This window comes from Nerophis lumbriciformis, linkage group LG29, assembly GCF_033978685.3.
Source record: "Nerophis lumbriciformis linkage group LG29, RoL_Nlum_v2.1, whole genome shotgun sequence".
Lineage (NCBI taxonomy): Eukaryota > Metazoa > Chordata > Actinopteri > Syngnathiformes > Syngnathidae > Nerophis > Nerophis lumbriciformis.
The window spans coordinates 30,207,616-30,229,381 of NC_084576.2; the positions used below are offsets into that span (position 1 = coordinate 30,207,616).

A 21,766-nucleotide genomic window follows, 5' to 3' on the forward strand; every position below is an offset into this window, starting at 1 on the left:
TTCATTATTTATTTATTTACTTCATCAATTTATTTTGTCTGTCAAACGAAGCCATCAAAGTCAGTGGGCGGGGCTTACACAAATCTAGTCCAGAGATTGAAATAATATAAATAAAAATAATTAAATCAATAATTAAATATGGAGGGTCAAGTGGGACAAAATTAGATAAATCAATATTTAAATTATTACTTAGATGTTTCCTTAATTTATTTAATGTGAATTTCCATTTAATTTTTTAATCATTTGATGAATAAATTAAATGTTTAATTATTTATGTACCATTTAATATTTGCTGATTTAATGAATTATTTCATGATTTAAGTTATTTTTTTGTGATTTCATGATTTATTTATTTACTTCATCAATTTATTTTGGTCTGTCAAACGAAACCATCAAAGTCAGTGGGCGGGGCTTACACAAATCTAGTCCAGTGATTGAAATAATAAAAATAAAAATAATTAAATCAATAATTAAATATGGAGGGTCAAGTGGGACAAAATTAGATAAATCAATCTTTAAATTATTACTTAGATGTTTCCTTAATTTATTTAATGTGAATTTCCATTTAATTTTTAAAATCATTTGAAGAATAAATTAAATGTTTAATTATTTATGTACCATTTCATCTTTGCTAATTTAATGAATTATTTCATGATTTAAGTAATTTTTTTGTGATTTCATTATTTATTTATTTACTTTATCAATTTATTTTGTCTGTCAAACTCAGCCATCAAAGTCAGTGGGCGGGGCTTACATAAATCTAGTCCAGTGATTGAAACAAATAATAATAATAATAATTAAATGTACTTTTAAATTAAATGACACATTTCATAACATATTTATTATATAATTATAATTAATTAATGACACATTTCGAAGATTAATTAATTTAATTTTGTCCGATTTGACCCTCCATACAAAACATCAACTACACTTATCCACACAAGAGCTCCGCCTCTTTGAAATCCTCCAGCCAATCACATTTCTCCCCCCTCCCCTTCAGTCTTCCATCCGGTGGAATGTTCCTATTGCCGGAGCGAGAGCATGATGGGTTTCCGCTACAGGTGCCAACAGTGCCACGGCTACCAGCTGTGCCAGAGCTGCTTCTGGCGGGGCCACGCCAACGGTCCCCATAGCAACCAGCACCAGATGAAGGAGCACTCGTCCTGGGTAAGATGAGGTGAAAAGTCGATATCGCTCTCGGGGCGGAAATTGTATTCATTGTTGATTGGCTCCAAAGATAAATACAAAAAAATCAACACTTTAGTGGTGAGTTATAATGACAGTGATAATGATACTTGGAAGATACTTTTTGGTGTATTTTTGTGTAAAAAAAATTTTTTTTCAGAGTTATGATAGTTGGAGGAAACTTTTTCCCTATTTTTTCGGTGTTTTTGTGTATTAAAAAAAACACTTTAGCAGTGAGTTATAAGGATAGTGATAATGATGCTTGGAAGAAAAGGTTTTTTTTGTGTGTGTTGTGTTTTTGTGTAAAACACTTTAGCTGTTATTTATAATGATAGTGATAATAATAATTGGAAGAAAACATTTTGTGTAAAAAAAAAACACACTAGTTTTTATATGTAATGATAGTGATAATGATACTTGGAAAAACTTTCTTTTTGGATGTTGTTTTTGTGTTAAAAAAAATAACACTATCTTTTATATGCAGTATAATGATAGTGATAATGATACTTGAAAAAATAAAATTTGTGTAAAAAAACAACATTTTTGTGTACAAAAAAAAACATTTTTGTGTACAAAAAAAAACATTTTTGTGTACAAAAAAAAACATTTTTGTGTACAAAAAAACATTTTTGTGTACAAAAAAAAACATTTTTTGTGTACAAAAAAAACATTTTTTGTGTACAAAAAACATTTTTTGTGTACAAAAAAAACATATTTTGTGTACAAAAAAACATATTTTTTGTGTACAAAAAAACATATTTTTTGTGTACAAAAAACATATTTTGTGTACAAAAAAACATTTTTTGTGTACAAAAAAAAACATTTTTTGTGTACAGAAAAAAATGTTTGTGTACAAAAACATTTTTTGTGTACAGAAAAAACATTTTTTGTGTACAAAAAACATTTTTTGTGTACAAAAAACATTTTTTGTGTACAAAAAAAAACATTTTTTGTGTACAAAAAAAACATTTTTTTGTGTACAAAAAGAATTGTGTACAAAAAAACATTTTTGTGTACAAAAAATATTTTTTGTGTACAGAAAAAACATTTTTTGTGTACAGAAAAAACATTTTTTGTGTACAGAAAAAACATTTTTTGTGTACAGAATAAAAAAAATTTGTGTACAGAAAAAACATTTTTTGTGTACAAAAAACATTTTTTGTGTACAAAAAAAACCATTTTTGTGTACAAAAAAAACCATTTTTGTGTACAAAAAAAAACATATTTTGTGTACAAAAAAAAACATTTTTTGTGTACAAAAAAAACATATTTTGTGTACAAAAAAACATTTTTTGTGTACAAAAAAACATGTTTTTTGTGTACAAAAAAACATATTTGTGTACAAAAAAAACAATTTTTTGTGTACAAAAAAAAACATTTTTTGTGTACAGAAAAAAATGTTTGTGTACAAAAACATTTTTTGTGTACAGAAAAAACGTTTTTTGTGTACACAAAACATTTTTTGTGTACAAAAACATTTTTTGTGTACAAAAAAAACATTTTTTTGTGTACAAAAAAAATTGTGTACAAAAAACATTTTTGTGTACAAAAAATATTTTTTGTGTACAGAAAAAACATTTTTTGTGTACAGAAAAAAAAAATTTTGTGTACAGAATAAAAAAAAATTGTGTACAGAAAAAACATTTTTTGTGTACAAAAAACATTTTTTGTGTACAAAAAACATTTTTTGTGTACAAAAACATTTTTTGTGTACAGAAAAAACATTTTTTGTGTACAAAAAACATTTTTTGTGTACAAAAAAAACATTTTTTGTGTAAAAAAACACTTTAGATACACTTTATGGTAGTGATATACTTGGAAGAAACAGTTTTTTTTGTGTTTTTGTGTAAAAACTCTAGCTGTTATTTATACTGATAATGATACTTGGAAAAAACTTTCTTTTAGGATGTTTCAGTTATGATAATGATACACTAGAAGAAACGTTTTGTTGTGTGTTTTTATGTAAAAAACACTAGTTTTATATGTAATTATAGTGATAATGATACTTGGAAAAAACTTCCTTTTTGGATGTTTTTGTGTTAAAAAAAATAACACTATCTTTTATATACAGTATTATGATAGTGATAATGATACTTGGAAGAAAAAAAAATTGGGTAAAAAAACAACATTTTTGTGTACAAAAAAACCATTTTTTGTGTACAAAAAACATTTTTTGTGTACAAAAAAAACATTTTTTGTGTACAAAAAAAAACATTTTTTGTGTACAAAAAAAACATTTTTTGTGTACAAAAAATATATTTTGTGTACAAAAAAAACATATTTTGTGTACAAAAAAAAATATTTTTTGTGTACAAAAAAACATTTTTTGTGTACAAAAAAATTGTGTACAAAAAACATTTTTGTGTACAAAAAACATTTTTTGTGTACAGAAAAAACATTTTTTGTGTACAGAAAAAAAAAATTTTGTGTACAGAAAAAACATTTTTTGTGTACAAAAAACATTTTTTGTGTACAAAAAACATTTTTTGTGTACAAAAAACATTTTTTGTGTACAAAAAACACTTTAGATACACTTTATGGTAGTGATATACTTGGAAGAAACAGGTTTTTTTTGTGTTTTTGTGTAAAAACTCTAGCTGTTATTTATACTGATAGTGATTATGATACTTGGAAAAAACTTTCTTTTAGGGTGTTTCAGTTATGATAATGATACACTTTAGAAGAAACGTTTTGTTGTGTGTTTTTATGTAAAAAAACCACTAGTTTTATATGTAATTATAGTGATAATGATACTTGGAAAAAAATTCCTTTTTGGGTGTTGTTTTTGTGTTAAAAAACCCACTCTTTTTTATATAAATATATAATGATAGTGATAATGATGCTTGGAAAAACAACATTTTTTGTGTAAAAAAACATTTTTTGTGTAAAAAAAAAACATTTTTTGTGTAAAAAAACATTTTTTGTGTAAAAAAAAATACCACTTTAGATACACTTTATGATAGTGCTATACTTGAAAGAAACAGGTTTCTTTTGTGTTTTTGAGTAAAAACGCTAGCTGTTATTTATACTGATAGTGATTATGATACTTGGAAAAAACTTTCTTTTAGGATGTTTTGTTTTTGTGTAAAAATACACTAGTTTTTATTTGGAATGATAGTGTTAATGATACTTGGAAGAAAAAATAATTTGTGTAAAAAAACATTTTTTTGTGTAAAAAAAACATTTTTTTGTTTTAAAAAAAAAAGTGTGTTTAAAAAAACAAACACTTTAGATACACTTTATGATAGTGATATACTTGGCAGAAACGTTTTTTGTGTGTTTTTGTAAAAACACTAGCTGTTATTTATACTGATAGTGATAATGATACTTGGAAAAAACTTTCTTTTAGGGTATTTTGTTTTTGTGTAAAAATACACTAGTTTTTATTTGGAATGATAGTGATAATGATGCTTGGAAAAAAAATGTTTGTGTGTTTTTGTGTTAAAAATACACTATCGTTTATATAAATATATAATGATAGTGATAATGATACTTGGGAAGAAAAAAAATGGTGTAAAAAAACACTTTAGCAGTTATGATAGTGATATACTTTAGAAGAAACTTTAGAAGACACTAGCTGTTATGTATACTGATAGTGATAATGATACTTGGAAAAAACTTCCTTTTTGGATGTTTTTGTGTTTAAAAAAAACACTATCTTTTATATATATAATAAAAGTGATAATGATACATGGAAGAAAAAAAATGTTGTGTAAAAAAACATTTTTTGTGTAAACAAAAACATTTTTTGTATAAACAAAAAAATTTTTTGTAAAAAAAAAAACACTTTAGATACACTTTATGATAGTGATATACTTGTAAGAAACGTTTTTTTTTTTTCAATGTTTTTGTTTAAAGAACACTGTTATTTATAATGACAGTGATAATGATACTTGGAAAAAACTTTTTTTGGTGTGTTTTTGTGTAAAAAACAAAACACTTTAGCTTTTATTTATAGTGATTATTTTTAGTATACATTTTTTTTCGGTGTTGTGTTTGTGTGTAAAAAAAACACTTTAGTGGTGACTTATAATGTTACTCACAAAAACTTTTTTTTGCGTGTAAAAACAGCGCTTTACCGGTCATTTATAATAATAGTTATAATAATAACTTTTTTTGGGGGTGTGTTTTTGTGTAAAAAAAACAACCTTTAGCAGTTATTTACAGTATAATCCATCCATACGGGGACAAGCGGTGATATTGATAATTGGACTTGTAAGAAACTCCTTTTTTTGCTTTGGCGGTTAGTTATGATCGTGATGATAATACTTGGAAGATACTTTTTACTGGAAGTGTTGCAGGCGGGGATTGGTTTGGAGTTGTGAAAGTATCATTATCACTGTGGTTAGAAATACCTGCTAAAAAGTATTTTGTGTTTTGATCTTTGTTGTGAGGCTGACCCTTCTCTGCCGTGGTCTTTGCAGAAGTCTCCCGCCAAAAAGCTGAGCCACGCCATCAGTAAATCTCTGGGCTGCGTCCCCATCGGAGAGCCCCCCCACCCCGTGTTCCCCGAGCAGGCCGAGAGACCCCAAGACCCCCCTCACACCGTGTAAGTGTCAGCGCCCGCGTCCTCGCGCCGCTTACCCTATTTCCCGGACTATAAGGCGCACTTAAAATTCTTTAAAATCGACAGTGCGCCTTATAACCCGGTGCGCCTAATGTACGGACTAATCCTGGTTGTGCTTACCGACCTCGAAGCTATTTTATTTGGTACATGGTGTAATTATAAGTGTGATCAGTAGATGGCAGTCACACATAAGAGATACGTGTGGACTGCAATATGACGCCAGTAAACAACACCAAAACTTGAAATGTTCCATTGAAAATAAAGAACATTACACACAGCACTCAAAAATCTGTCAAAATGTTTTAGTACGACTTTGAAGCCACACCGCTTGGCTCATTACGACTACCATAGTCAGAGATACAAGTATTATTACAGTGTGTGTATAAGGTAAGACATATTATCTGCCGTTTTGTTTCGCAATATTATGCAAAAGCAACTTTTCTTACCCTCTGGTACCTGCTGATCTGTATTTGGGATCTGCATAAGTCCTGAAAAGTCCACTGTCGTCGATAAGCTTCTTCTTTTCCTCTACCTTCTTGTTATGGGACATTCATCCTCCACTGTTGCCATTTCTAATATAAAGTAGTGTAAAGTTCTTACTTATATCTGTCAGTAAACTCACCATGAAAGCACTAAAACATACCGGTGTAGTGACTTTACATTATTCACCCAAGGAACTTTAGTTATTAGAGAGTTCCGGTTGGACGGTTTTTCCACTGGGACACATTTCCGGCCTTGTTGTTGTTGCACTAGTAAGCCACGGATGGGGAGACACTGTCGAAGTGGAGGCACGTAAATAAGACGGCGCATCCGGAAGCGACTGTCACAAAGCGACTTTAAGATGATGTGTAAAACATCATCTATGCAACATTTTTGAGCAAAGAACCACCATTACATGTTATGTAGACCACAAGGAAGTGTTTTACATGTAGAAAAATAATAATAATAATATGACTCCTTTAATGCGCCTTATAATCCGGTGCGTTATCGGCTGGTCTAGAAGTGTTGATGTACACTTGGTGCGGCTCGTGCTGGAAAAGAAGCTCGGCCGAGGGAATAAATGTCTGCCAGTCATCATTGGAGAAATGGGCTGAAAAATGTCTGACTCCCATCATCAATTTTCACTACAAAACGTTTTGTGTTTTTTGTTGCTGTGACACACAAACACAAACAACGTATTGTTGTACAGAAAACACTAACAGGTTCTTTATTCTACTTTATTTTATTTATTTTATTTATTTTATTTATTTTATTTATTTTATTTATTTTATTTATTTTATTTATTTATGTATTTATTTTATTTATTTATGTATTTATTTATTGTATTTATCTTATTTATTTTATTTTGTTTTATATTTTATTTATTTGTGTATTTATTTCTTTTATTTCTTTTATGTATTTATTTTATTTATTTATGTATGTATTTATTTTATTTATTTTATTTATTTTATTTATTTTATTTATTTTATTTATTTATGTATTTATTTTATTTATTTATGTATTTATTTATTTATTTAATGTATTTTATGTATTTATTTTATTTATTTATGTATTTATTTATTGTATTTATCTTATTTATTTTATTTTGTTTTATTTTTATTTTTTTAATGTATTTATTTATTTTATTTCTTTTATGTATTTCTTTTATTTATTTATGTATGTATTTCTTTTATTTCTTTTATTTCTTTTATTTTGTTTTGTATTTTATTTATTTATGTATTTATTTCTTTTATTTCTTTTATGTATTTCTTTTATTTATTTATGTATGTATTTATTTTATTTATTTTATTTTATTCTATTTTATTATTTTTTTAAACAATTTTCAATAAGTGTAGAAGTGTGTTGTCTTGATGCTGGACTATAGACGGTTTAAAAGTGCTTTTAGTGAGCACTTTTTGCGTGACTAATAATTATCGAACGTTTTACCAAACATATTTTTTATCATCGATTAATACGATAAATATTGTTATTGTTTTATAGCCCTAGATGTCATATACCAGGGGTGTCAAAGTCCTTTTCATTGAGGGCCACATTGCATTTATGGCTGCTCTCCAAGGGCCACTAATAACAATGAATATATATATGATTTTTTATGTCTAATTACATGATATTATTATTACACAATTGCCTATGCATTTGATTATATATATGAATATATATATACACAAATGTACATATAAACACTTATGTACAAACCCCAAAAGCAGTGAAGTTGTCACGTTGTGTAAATGGTAAATAAAAAGAGAATACAATGATTTGTAAATCCTTTTCAACTTATATTCAATTGAATAGACTGCAAAGACAAGATATTTCATGTTTGAATTGGTAAACTTTGTTATTTTTTGCAAATATTAGCTCATTTGGAATTTGATGCCTGCGACATGTTTCAAAAAAAGTTGGCACAAGTGGCAAAAAAGACTGAGAGAGTTGAGGAATGCTCATCAAAGACTTATTTGGAACATCCCACAGGTGAACGGGCTAATTGGGAACAGGTGGGTGCCATGATTGGGTATAAAAGCAGCTTCCATGAAATGCTCAGTCGTTCACAAACAAGGACGGGGCGAGGGTCACCACTTTGTCAACAAATGCCTGAGCAAATTGTTTAAGAACAACATTTCTCAAGCAGCTATTGCAAGGAATTTAGGGATTTCACCATCTACGCTCCGTAATATCATCAAAAGGTTCAGAGAAATCACTGCACGTAAGCCATGATATTACGCACCTTCCATCCCTCAGGCGGTACTGCATCAAAAAGTGACATCGGTGTGTAAAGGATATCACCACATGGGCTCAGGAACACTTTAGAAAACCACTGTCAGTAACTACAGTTGGTCGCTACATCTGTAAGTGCAAGTTAAAACTTTACTATGCAAAGCGAAAGCCATTTATCAACAACACCCGGAAACGCCGCTGGCTCACAGCGAAATACTCCAAAGATTGAGTGTTTTCAAATAAAAACATGTATATTTGCCAAGTGTTCCCATATTTGTTGTCTACAAAAGTCTTCCCTCAGACTGAATGGTTGGCAGGAACACTGCCAAGTTTTGTTATTGATGACACATTAGAGGAATGTTGTTGCCAATCCTAGAAGTGTGTGTGCGTGTGTGTGTGTGTGTGTGTGTGTGTGTGTGTGTGTGTGTGTGTGTGTGTGTGTGTTCTTGTATTTCTACCCTTCTTGAGACACCAAGAAGGAAAAGTATCTTCCATATGAGGAGGTGTGAACAAGTGATGACATAAATCATGGTCCCAATAACATTGCATCTAATAGAGGATGTCTCATTTGCACCCCCTGGTGGTGACATCTATCCAAAATGAGGGTGGTCCCAAAAAGGAGGGATTTTTCAAATTGACTGTGTGTCGCTTTTAAAAGTGCTCCCCCTCTGGTCAACATATGAAATAACAAGTGTGTGTAAAAATTTGTAAGTGCTCCCCCTCTGGTCAACATATGAAATAACAAGTGTGTGTAAGAATTTGTAAGTGCTCCCCCTCTGGTCAACATATGAAATAACAAGTGTGTGTAAGAAATTTGAAGTGCTCCTCTCTTGTCAACATATGAAATAACAAGTGTGTGTAAGAAATTTAAAATGCGCTCCCTTTGGCCAAAATTAATGAAAAAAAAAAAAAATATATATATATATATATATATATATATATATATATATATATATATATATATATATATATATATATATATATATATATATATATATATATATGTATATATATATATATATATATATGTATATATATATATATGTATATATATATGTATATATATATATATATATATATATGTATATAGAGACATACTGTAATAAATAATGAAGATTAAAAAACAATTACAAACAAAACATTTACAAAAAAAATAAATAACTAAGAACAGTCTTTTTCTCACAATGTGTCGACTTTTTTCTTATAAAGTTGAGAACAATTTCTCATTTTCTTTCTGCTTCTGTAATGTTGCAATATTTTCTCGTAAAATGATTACTTTTTCAATGTAAAATGATTACTTTTTAATGCAAAATGGTGACATTTGCCTTATAAATTCTGACTTTTATCACAATATTGCCATTTTTTTTGTTCTTATAAAATAGTGACATATTTTGAGTAAAATTATTACTTTGGCGAGTAAAATTCTGAATATTATAATATTGCCAAAATGTTTAAGTTTAAGTGTCGAGTAGAATTACGACTCTTTGCATAAAATTGCCAAAATGTTAAGCTTTTCTTGTAAAATTGCAACTGTTATCGAGTAAAATTCCAACTTTTATCGTAATATTGCACAAATGTTCAGTTTTTCTTGTCAAATGTTGACTTGCGTTGAGTAAAATGACGACTTTTATTATAATACTGCCAAAATTATACGTTTTTCTTGTGAAATTGTGACCTTTTTCTTGTGAAATTCCAACTCATTTTTCACAAGAAGCTTTTTTTATATTTGCATAGTATGTATATATTATTAATGTTGTAAATACACTTCTTTATATATCTAGAAAGGCTGGTCCTAAAGAGGGAGGCATTATTCTCAGGTCTCAAGAAGGTAACATATACAAGAGTGTGTGTGTGTGTGTGTGTGTGTGTGTGTGTGTGTGTGTGTGTGTGTGTGTGTGTGTGTGTGTGTGTGTGTGTGTGTGTGTGTGTGTTGTATTTCTACCCTTCTTGAGACATCAACAAGGAAAAGTAGCTTCCATATGAGGAGGTGTGAACAAGTGAGGACATAAATCATGGTCCCAATAACATTGCATCTAATAGAGAGCCAAATACTAGAGTCCGTGAACATTGCTCCAAAGTCAGGATTTTTTGTTGATTTAATGTGCATACAAAAGTACACATTTTGGAGTAAAATTATGACTTTTGTCGTCATTTTGCCAAGTAAAATTTACGATTATTTTTATAATATTGCCAAAACGTTAAAGTTTTCTTATAAAATTGGGACTTTTGTCCAGTGAAATTACGACTCTGCATAAAATTGCCAAAATGTTAAGCTTTTCTTGTAAAATTGCAACTGTTATCGAGTAAAATTACAACTTTTATCGTAATATTCCACAAATGTTCAGTTTTTCTGGTCAAATGTTGACTTGCGTTGAGTAAAATGACGACTTTTATTATAATACTGCCAAAATTATACGTTTTTCTTGTAAAATTGTGACCTTTTTCTTGTGAAATTCCAACTCATTCTTCACAAGAAGCTTTTTTTTATATGTGCATAGTATATATATATTATTAATGTTGTAAATACACATCTTTATATATCTAGAAAGGCTGGTCCTAAAGAGGGAGGCATTTTTCTCAGGTCTCAAGAAGGTAAGAAATACAAAAATGTGTGTGTGTGTGTGTGTGTGTGTGTGTGTGTGTGTGTGTGTGTGTGTGTGTGTGTGTGTGTGTGTGTGTGTGTGTTCTTGTATTTCTACCCTTCTTGAGACATCAACAAGGAAAAGTATCTTCCATATGAGGGTTAGGTGTGAACAAGTGAGGACATAAATCATGGTCCCAATAACATTGCATCTAATAGAGAGCCAAATACTAGAGTCCGTGAACATTGCTCCAAAGTCAGGATTTTTTTGTTGATTTAATGTGCATACAAAAGTAAACATTTTGGAGTAAAATTATGACTTTTGTCGTCATTTTGCCAAGTAAAATTTACGATTATTTTTATAATATTGCCAAAATGTTAAAGTTTTCTTATAAAATTGGGACTTTTGTCCAGTAAAATTACGACTCTTTGCATAAAATTGCCAAAATGTTAAGCTTTTCTTGTAAAATTGCGACTGTTATTGAGTAAAATTCCAACGTTTATCATAATGTTGCACAAATGTTCAGTTTTTCTTGTCATATGTTGACTTGCGTTGAGTAAAATGACGACTTTTATTATAATACTGCCAAAATTATACGTTTTTTGTGTGAAATTGTGACCTTTTTCTTGTGAAATTCCAACTCATTTTTCACAAGAAGCTTTTTTTATATTTGCATAGTATGTATATATTATTAATGTTGTAAATACACATCTTTATATATCTAGAAAGGCTGGTCCTAAAGAGGGAGGCATTTTTCTCAGGTCTCAAGAAGGTACAATATACAAGAATGTGTGTGTGTGTGTGTGTGTGTGTGTGTGTGTGTGTGTGTGTGTGTGTGTGTGTGTGTGTGTGTGTGTGTGTGTGTGTGTGTGTGTGTGTGTGTGTGTGTGTGTGTGTGTGTGTGTGTGTTTCTAGCCTTCTTGAGACATCAACAAGGAAAAGTAGCTTCCATATGAGGAGGTGTGAACAAGTGATGACATAAATCATGGTCCCAATAACATTGCATCTAATAGAGAGCCAAATACTAGAGTCCGTGAACATTGCTCCAAAGTCAGGATTTTTTGTTGATTTAATGTGCATACAAAAGTAAACATTTTGCAGTAAAATTATGACTTTTGTCATCATTTTGCCAAGTAAAATTTACGATTATTTTTATAATATTGCCAAAACGTTAAAGTTTTCTTATAAAATTGGGACTTTTGTCCAGTAAAATTACGACTCTTTGCATAAAATTGCCAAAATGTTAAGCTTTTCTTGTAAAATTGCAACTGTTATCGAGTAAAATTCCAACTTTTATCATAACGTTGCACAAATATTCAGTTTTTCTTGTCAAATGTTGACTTGCGTTGAGTAAAATGACGACTTTTATTATAATACTGCCAAAATTATACGTTTTTCTTGTGAAATTGTGACCTTTTTCTTGTGAAATTCCAACTCATTTTTCACAAGAAGCTTTTTTTATATTTGCATAGTATGTATATATTATTAATGTTGTAAATACACATCTTTATATATCTAGAACGACTGGTCCTAAAGAGGGAGGCATTATTCTCAGGTCTCAAGAAGGTACAATATACAAGAATGTGTGTGTGTGTGTGTGTGTGTGTGTGTGTGTGTGTGTGTGTGTGTGTGTGTGTGTGTGTGTGTGTGTGTGTGTGTGTGTGTGTGTGTGTTTCTAGCCTTCTCGAGACATCAACAAGGAAAAGTAGCTTCCATATGAGGAGGTGTGAACAAGTGAGGACATAAATCATGGTCCCAATAACATTGCATCTAATAGAGAGCCAAATACTAGAGTCCGTGAACATTGCTCCAAAGTCAGGATTTTTTGTTGATTTAATGTGCATACAAAAGTACACATTTTGCAGTAAAAGTATGACTTTTGTCGTCATTTTGCCAAGTAAAATTTCCGATTATTTTTATAATATTGACAAAACGTTAGTTTTCTTATAAAATTGTGACTTTTGTCCAGTAAAATCACGACTCTTTGCATAAAATTGCCAAAATGTTAAGCTTTTCTTGTAAAATTGCGACTGTTATCGAGTAAAATTCCAACTTTTATCGTAATATTGCACAAATGTTCACTTTTTCTTGCAAAATTTTGACTTGCGTTGAGTAAAATGATGACTTTTATTAAAATACTGCCAACATTCTAAGTTTTTCTTGTGAAATTGTGACCTTTTTCTTGTGAAATTCCAATTAATTTTTCACAACAAACTTTTTTATATTTGCATAGTATGTATATATTATTAATGTTGTAAATACACATCTTTATATATCTAGAAAGGCTGGTCCTAAAGAGGGAGGCATTATTCTCAGGTCTCAAGAAGGTACAATATACAAGAATGTGTGTGTGTGTGTGTGTGTGTGTGTGTGTGTGTGTGTGTATTCTTGTTTTTCTACCCTTCTTGAGACATCAACAAGGAAAAGTAGCTTCCATATGAGGAGGTGTGAACAAGTGAGGACATAAATCATGGTCCCAATAACATTGCATCTAATAGAGAGCCAAATACTAGAGTCCGTGAACATTGCTCCAAAGTCAGGATTTTTTGTTGATTTAATGTGCATACAAAAGTACACATTTTGCAGTAAAATTATTACTTTTGTCGTCATTTTGCCAAGTAAAATTTCAGATTATTATTATAATATTGACAAAATGTTAACGTATTCGGAGGTCTCAAGAAGGTAAGAAATACAAGTGTGTGTGTGTGTGTGTGTGTGTGTGTGTGTGTGTGTGTGTGTGTGTGTGTGTGTGTGTGTGTGTGTGTGTGTGTGTGTGTGTGTGTGTGTGTGTGTGTGTGTGTGTGTGTGTTCTAGCCTTCTTGAGACATCAACAAGGAAAATTAGCTTCCATATGAGGAGGTGTGAACAAGTGAGGACATAAATCATGGTCCCAATAACATTGCATCTAATAGAGAGCCAAATACTAGAGTCCGTGAACATTGCTCCAAAGTCAGGATTTTTTGTTGATTTAATGTGCATACAAAAGTAAACATTTTGGAGTAAAATTATGACTTTTGTCGTCATTTTGCCAAGTAAAATTTCCGATCATTATTATAATATTGCCAAAATGTTAACGTATTCGGAGGTCTCAAGAAGGTAAGAAATACAAGTGTGTGTGTGTGTGTGTGTGTTTCTAGCCTTCTTGAGACATCAACAAGGAAAAGTAGCTTCCATATGAGGAGGTGTGAACAAGTGAGGACATAAATCATGGTCCCAATAACATTGCATCTAATAGAGAGCCAAATACTAGAGTCCGTGAACATTGCTCCAAAGTCAGGATTTTTTGTTGATTTAATGTGCATACAAAAGTACACATTTTGCAGTAAAATTATGACTTTTGTCGTCATTTTGCCAAGTAAAATTTCAGATTATTATTATAATATTGCCAAAATGTTAAAGTTTTCTTATAAAATTGGGACTTTTGTCCAGTAAAATTACGACTCTTTGCATAAAACTGCCAAAATGTTAAGCTTTTCTTGTAAAATTGCAACTGTTATCGAGTAAAATTCCAACTTTTATCGTAATATTGCACAAATGTTCCGTTTTTCTTGTCAAATGTTGACTTGCGTTGAGTAAAATGACGACTTTTATTATAATACTGCCAAAATGATACGTTTTTCTTGTGAAATTGTGACCTTTTTCTTGTGAAATTCCAACTCATTTTTCACAAGAAGCTTTTTTTTATATTTGCATAGTATGTATATATTATTAATGTTGTAAATACACTTCTTTATATATCTAGAAAGGCTGGTCCTAAAGAGGAAGGCATTTTTCTCAGCTCTCAAGAAGGTCCAATATACAAGAATGTGTGTGTGTGCGTGTGTGTGTGTGTGTGTGTGTGTTCTTGTATTTCTATCCTTCTCGAGACATCAACAAGGAAAAGTAGCTTCCATATGAGGAGGTGTGAACAAGTGAGGACATAAATCATGGTCCCAATAACATTGCATCTTATAGAGAGCCAAATACTAGAGTCCGTGAACATTGCTCCAAAGTCAGGATTTTTTGTTGATTTAATGTGCATACAAAAGTAAACATTTTGGAGTAAAATTATGACTTTTGTTGTCATTTTACCAAGTAAAATTTACGATTATTATTATAATATTGCCAAAATGTTAAAGTTTTCTTATAAAATTGGGACTTTTGTCCAGTAAAATTACGACTCTTTGCATAAAATTGCCAAAATGTTAAGCTTTTCTTGTAAAATTGCAACTGTTATCGAGTAAAATTCCAACTTTTATCGTAATATTGCACAAATGTTCAGTTTTTCTTGTCAAATGTTGACTTGCGTTGAGTAAAATGACGACTTTTATTATAATACTGCCAAAATGATACGTTTTTCTTGTGAAATTGTGACCTTTTTCTTGTGAAATTCCAACTCATTTTTCACAAGAAGCTTTTTTTATATTTGCATAGTATGTATATATTATTAATGTTGTAAATACACATCTTTATATATCTAGAAAGGCTGGTCCTAAAGAGGGAGGCATTTTTCTCAGGTCTCAAGAAGGTACAATATACAAGAATGTGTGTGTGTGTGTGTGTGCGTGTGTGTGTGTGTGTGTGTGTGTGTGTGTGTGTGTGTGTGTGTTCTTGTATTTCTACCCTTCTTGAGACATCAACAAGGAAAAGTATCTTCCATATGAGGAGGTGTGAACAAGTGAGGACATAAATCATGGTCCAATAAAATTGCATCTAATAGAGTCCGTGAACATTGCTCCAAAGTCAGGATTTTTTGTTGATTTAATGTGCATACAAAAGTAAACATTTTTGAGTAAAATTATGACTTTTGTCGTCATTTTGCCAAGTAAAATTTACGATTATTTTTATAATATTGCCAAAATGTTAAAGTTTTCTTATAAAATTGGGACTTTTGTCCAGTAAAATTACGACTCTTTGCATAAAATTGCCAAAATGTTAAGCTTTTCTTGTAAAATTGCAACTGTTATCGAGTAAAATTCCAACTTTTATCGTAATATTGCACAAATGTTCACTTTTTCTTGCAAAATTTTGACTTGCGTTGAGTAAAATGATGACTTTTATTAAAATACTGCCAACATTCTAAGTTTTTCTTGTGAAATTGTGACCTTTTTCTTGTGAAATTCCAATTAATTTTTCACAACAAACTTTTTTATATTTGCATAGTATGTATATATTATTAATGTTGTAAATACACATCTTTATATATCTAGAAAGGCTGGTCCTAAAGGGGGAGGCATTTTTCTCAGGTCTCAATAAGGTAAGAAATACAAAAATGTGTGTGTGTGTGTGTGTGTGTGTGTGTGTGTGTGTGTGTGTGTGTGTGTGTGTGTGTGTGTGTGTGTGTGTGTGTGTGTGTGTGTGTGTGAGTGTGTGTCCCAGATTGAACAGACGCTCTTCTCCCAGTTGTCTTCTCCTCGCTGTTCTGATGGCGTTTTCAAGCGTTTTTGCTGGCACTTGACAGCCGAGGAAGGCTGCAGGCTTTGAAATCACCAAAATAGCAGAGAATAAAGATGACAACAACATCACACGGCAACTTGTGCTGCGTGTGCAACAATATACAACATTCCTCCAATCATTATATTCAGTGTCAATGACTTCCACTGAGGGCCACGCCATGGTTGTTTTTTTTTGGTAAAAAAAAAAATCCCTGTTTTTATGTATAAAAAAACCACAAAATATGCCATATTTGATGTGAAGTCATTGGAGCCTTGAATTGATAATATTGATTTGATTCATTATTATTTTGGAGCATTGACAGTGTAGTTATTTTTTAAATGACACTAAGAGGTCTCAGGGATCCAAAAAGGGTCTGATCATAAAAGTAAAAAAAGAGCTATATATATGTATGTATTAAGAGCGTATATAACATGCTGTATTTATGGACTGAGGGTGAGGGGCGGGGTCAGACGAGGAGATTCATAGACTGGAGAGAGAGAATCTATGACGTCATCAGGTCATGTGACTGTGGAGTTACCGTGGCGACAGCAGCAATGTAGTAGCGGAAGAAGATATATATATATATATATATATATATATATATACACACACAGTATGTGTGTGTGTGTGTTTCTAGCCTTCTTGAGACACGAAGAAGGCAAAGTAGCTTCCATATGAGGAGGTGTGACCAAGTTGGTGGTGACATCTATGAAAATGAAGAGGGATGTTTCACATTGACTGCGTGTCGCTTTTAAAAGTGCTCCCCCTCTGGTCAGCATATGAAATAACAAGTGTGTGTAAGACATTGAAATGCGCCCCCTTTGGCCAAAATTAATATCATATATATATATATATATATATATATATATATATATATATATATATATATATATATATATATATATATATATATATATATATAATTATATATATATACTGTAATAACTTGAAGTAAATAATGAAGATTTAAAACAATTACAAACTAAAAACTAAATAAAAGTTTAGCATCTCACTCTCTTTCTATCTCACTGTTTTTTTCTCTCGCTCTCGCTGTCTCTTTTACTTTTTCTCTCTCTCTCTTTCCCTCTTTCTTTCTCTGTCTCACTCTTTCTATCTTTCTTTCTCTCACCCTCCCTCTCTCTCTCTCTCTCTCTCTCACCCTCTCTCTTTCTGTCTCTCTCTTTTGCTCTTGCTCTTTCTTGCTCTCTCTCTCCTCCTGTCTCCCTCTTTTTCTTTTTCTCTCTCCTTATCTCTAGCTGTCTCGCTCTTTCTCTCTCTCTCTCTCTCTCTCTCTCTCTCTCTCTCTCTCTCTCTCTCTCTCTCTCTCTCTTTCTCTGTCTCTCTCTCTTTTGCTCTTACTCTTTTTGTCTTTTTTGCTCTCTCTCCCCTCCTGTCTCCCTCTTTTTCTTTTTCTCTCTCCTTATCTCTAGCTGTCTCGCTCTTTCTCTCTCTCTCTCTCTCTCTCTCTCTCTCTCTCTCTTTCTCTGTCTCTCTCTCTTTTGCTCTTACTCTTTTTGTCTTTTTTGCTCTCTCTCTCCTCCTGTCTCCCTCTTTTTCTTTATCTCTCTTTTTATCTCTAGCTGTCTCACTGTTTCTCCCTCTCTTTCTCTGTACCCCTCTTTCTCTTTCTCTCTTTCTTTCTCTGTACCTCTCTCTCTCTCTCTCTCTCTCTTTCTCTGTACCCCTCTCTCTCTCTTTCGCTCTCTCTTCCTCTCTCTTTCTCTCTGTCTTTCTCTTTCTCTGTACCTCTCTCTCTCCCTCTCTCTTTCTCTTTCGCTCTCTCTCCCTCTCTCTTTCTCTCTGTCTTTCTCTTTCTCTGTACCTCTCTCTCTTTCTCTATCTCTCTCCCTCTCTTTCTCTGTACCTCTCTCTCCCTCTCTCTCTCCCCCTCTCTCTTTCTCCGTACCTTTCTCCCTCTCTTTCTCTGTACCCCTCTCTCTCTCTCTCTCTCCCTCCCTCCCTCTCTCTCTCTCTTTCTCTCTCTCTCTTTTTCTGTCCCTCTCTTTCTCTCTCTCTTTCTCTGTACCTCTCTCTCTCTCTCTCTCCCTCTCTCTCTCTGTACCTCTCTCTCTCTCTCTCTTTCTCTCTCTCTTTCTCTGTACCTCTCTCTCTCTCTCTTTCTCTGTACCTCTCTCCCTCTCCCCCTCTCTCTTTCTCCGTACCTCTCTCTCTCTCCCCCTCTCTTTTTCTCTGTACCTCTCTCTCTTTCGCTCTTTCTCTGTACCTCTCTCTCTCTGTCTCTTTCTCTCTCTCTTGCTCTTGCTCTTTCTTGTGCTCTCTTTTTCTCTCTCTCCTTCTCTCTAGCTGTCTCTCTCTCTCTCCCTCTCTCTCTGCATCTCTTTCTCTCTCTCTCCAACTCCCTCGTGCACACTCTCTCCCTCTCTTTTGCTCCTCCTCTCACACTCTCTTTCTCTCTCTCTCACACTCTCTCCCTCTCTCTTTCTCTGTACCTCTCCCTCTCTCTTTTGCTCTCTTTCTCTGTACCTCTCTCTCTTTCTCTGTACCTCTCTCTCTTTCTGTCTCTCTCTCTCTCTTTTGCTCTTGCTCTTTCTTGTGCTCTCTTTCTCTCTCTCTCCTTCTCTCTAACTGTCTCTCTCTCTCTCCCTCTCTCTCTGCATATCTGTCTCTCTCTCTCTCTCTCTCTCTCTCTCTCTTTTGCTCCTCCTCTCACACTCCCTTCCTCTCTCCCTCTCTCTCTCTCCCTCCCTTGCTCACACGTTCTCTCTCCCTCTCCAGTGAGATGCGTCCATAAATCTCCTGTTCATGCGACCATCAGCATCCCGCGTCATGTCTTGATGCCTTCACGTGATGACAAAGTGTGTCTGTAACTCTGCAGCGTCCTGGAGAGTCCCAGCCGGCTGGACGAGGAGCATCGCCTGATCGCCCGCTACGCCGCACGCCTGGCGGCCGAGGCGGGGAACTCTACGGTGAGTTCCTGATGAGCTTCGTCGTCCTTTTTTTGTGATGAATGAGATTTTTGTTTTGGTCAAAGCCAGTCTGACTCTAGTTTGAATGTTGTTTGATTTTCTTCTTTGCCACGCAGCAACAATGTCCTCCCTCCGACTTGGGCTTCAACTTTGATGCCAACAAGCAGCAGAGGCAGCTGATTGCAGAGCTGGAGAACAAAAACAGGTCAGATTCATCGCTTTTTAATCAAAGATAACAGCGGTAGTTTGACGGGTTACGTGACGCAGCTCGTACTTTGAAAAATTCGCATTCTGAAATGAATTAAAATCATTTTAATCGTAGCTTGGCCTCAAAAACATCACAATTTTAACATATAACATTCCTTTTAAATGTTGCTGCTTAGTAATATTGTGTACAATACAATACAACGTAGTAGTTGCATGTAGGAATGTAATAATATTGTACAATAAATGCTATCTCCTTCCAGCAGCTTCTCCATATTTTCATGGATACATGTCCGTCGTTTAAACATTATGGGAACGTCCTCCGCTTCGGTACGGTGCAGACTCGTAAGGCTCCACTCCGACTGCTTCATCACGTTTAGAGATGTCCGATAATATTTAAATGCTTTAAAATGTAATATCGGAAAATATCGGTTTCAAAAAGTGAAATTAATGACTTTTTATAACGCCGGACGTAGGGATAAGTACAGAACAGGAGCGTCTCCCAGTCAGTAGCCCCTCCCCTCTCCCACACACAACACAGGAGTTGACAACTGCAGCATGAGAGGTTTACTGGCGACGCTTGATGACCTCATCAAACCGCCGCAAGCGGAGCATAACAACAAGAGTGTGTCGTTGCCGGTGCTGTAGCCGTGGCTAACAAGCGAGCTCGCTCGGTGACTGACTAACGACACCATGTCTATGGTTTGGGATTATTTTAAAGTGTCTCTGACGGATAAAAAAAACTGGCAATTTGCAATGACTGCAAAAAGTTGGTTTTGCGAGGAGGAACCAATTTGATCTGCCACCTCTTCAAGAATCATAAGGAGATACATGATGAATACAAGCGGAAGACGGATGAAAAGCAAACACCGAAAAAAGTAGTACTACACAGTTGTCGCTAAAAGACTCCGCCGGGAAAAAACAAAAATACAACAAAAACCACCTCGGGGCGAAAGCTCACGTTATGGTCAGGGACAACGCACGCAGTATGGCAAAAGCTCCAATGGAGTCTGCCCTGCATGGCGCACACTTGGCAGCTTGCAGTGAACGGAGGTGCCCTGTCTCAACGTGACTGCGAGGCAACTCCAAGCACTCACCACCAGCTTGCAGAACATTTGTGTTACTCATACAAATACGTTAGAGCGGGTCAGATTGAGCCCGGTTTATAATTCCCTGTTATACAGTATGATGGCTTCATCTGGCCAGGATCTTCAGCTCTCACTGGATCGGTTCGCAGCCGAGTGTGAAGCGACTGGGATGAGAATCAGCACCTCCAAGTCCGAGTCCATGGTTCTCGCCCGGAAAAGGGTGGAGTGCCATCTCCCGGGTTGGGGAGGAGATCTTGCCCCAAGTGGAGGAGTTCAAGTACCTCGGAGTCTTGTTCACGAGTGAGGGAAGAGTGGATGGTGAGATCGACAGGCGGATCGGTGCGGCGTCTTCAGTAATGCGGACGCTGTATCGATCCGTTGTGGGGAAGAAGGAGCTGAGCCGGAAGGCAAAGCTCTCAATTTACCGGTCGATCTACGTTCCCATCCTCACCTATGGTCATGAGCTTTGGGTTATGACCGAAAGGACAACATCACGGGTACAAGCGGCCCAAATGAGTTTCCTCCGCCGGGTGGAGGGTCTCTCCCTTAGAGATAGGGTGAGAAGCTCTGCCATCCGGGGGGAGCTCAAAGTAAAGCCGCTGCTCCTCCACATCGAGAGGAGTCAGATGAGGTGGTTCGGTCATCAGGTCAGGATGCCACCCGAACGCCTCCCTCGGGAGGTGTTTAGGGCACGTCCGACCGGTAGGAGGCCGCGGGGAAGACCCAGGACACGTTGGGAAGACTATGTCTCCCGGATGGCCTGGGAACGCCTCGGGGTCCCACAGGAAGAGCTGGACGAAGTGGCTGGGGAGAGGGAAGTCTGGGCTTCCCTGCTTAGGCTGCTGCCCCCGCGACCCGACCTCGGATAAGCGGAAGAAGATGTATGGATGGATGGACAGTATGCCAGGCAGTCTTGCACTAAAGGAGGACTATGTTATTGTTTACTTTATTACTCTAGTATACTCTGGACTGAAGCTGTGTGCCTTCATTGTTTTTGAGGCATGTTTAGAAATAAATACAAATAATGCACTTTGTGAAAGTCAAAGTATAGTATTTCCCATAGTTGTAGTGGGTATCAGGATT

General features: G+C 34.0%; 1 protein-coding gene across 4 annotated transcripts in view; it reads left to right on the forward strand.

The window, feature by feature from the left end:
• Positions 1 to 21,766, forward strand: part of dtnbb (dystrobrevin, beta b) — a 92,038-nt gene that overhangs the window by 46,980 nt on the left and 23,292 nt on the right. For all 4 annotated transcript variants that reach the window (XM_061924544.1, XM_061924547.1, XM_061924546.1 and 1 more), the window contains exons 9-12: positions 1,004 to 1,170; positions 5,613 to 5,737; positions 19,301 to 19,391; positions 19,508 to 19,596. In XM_061924544.1, coding sequence (XP_061780528.1) covers positions 1,004 to 1,170; positions 5,613 to 5,737; positions 19,301 to 19,391; positions 19,508 to 19,596 — 472 coding nt within the window. The remainder of the gene's footprint in view (positions 1 to 1,003; positions 1,171 to 5,612; positions 5,738 to 19,300; positions 19,392 to 19,507; positions 19,597 to 21,766) is intronic.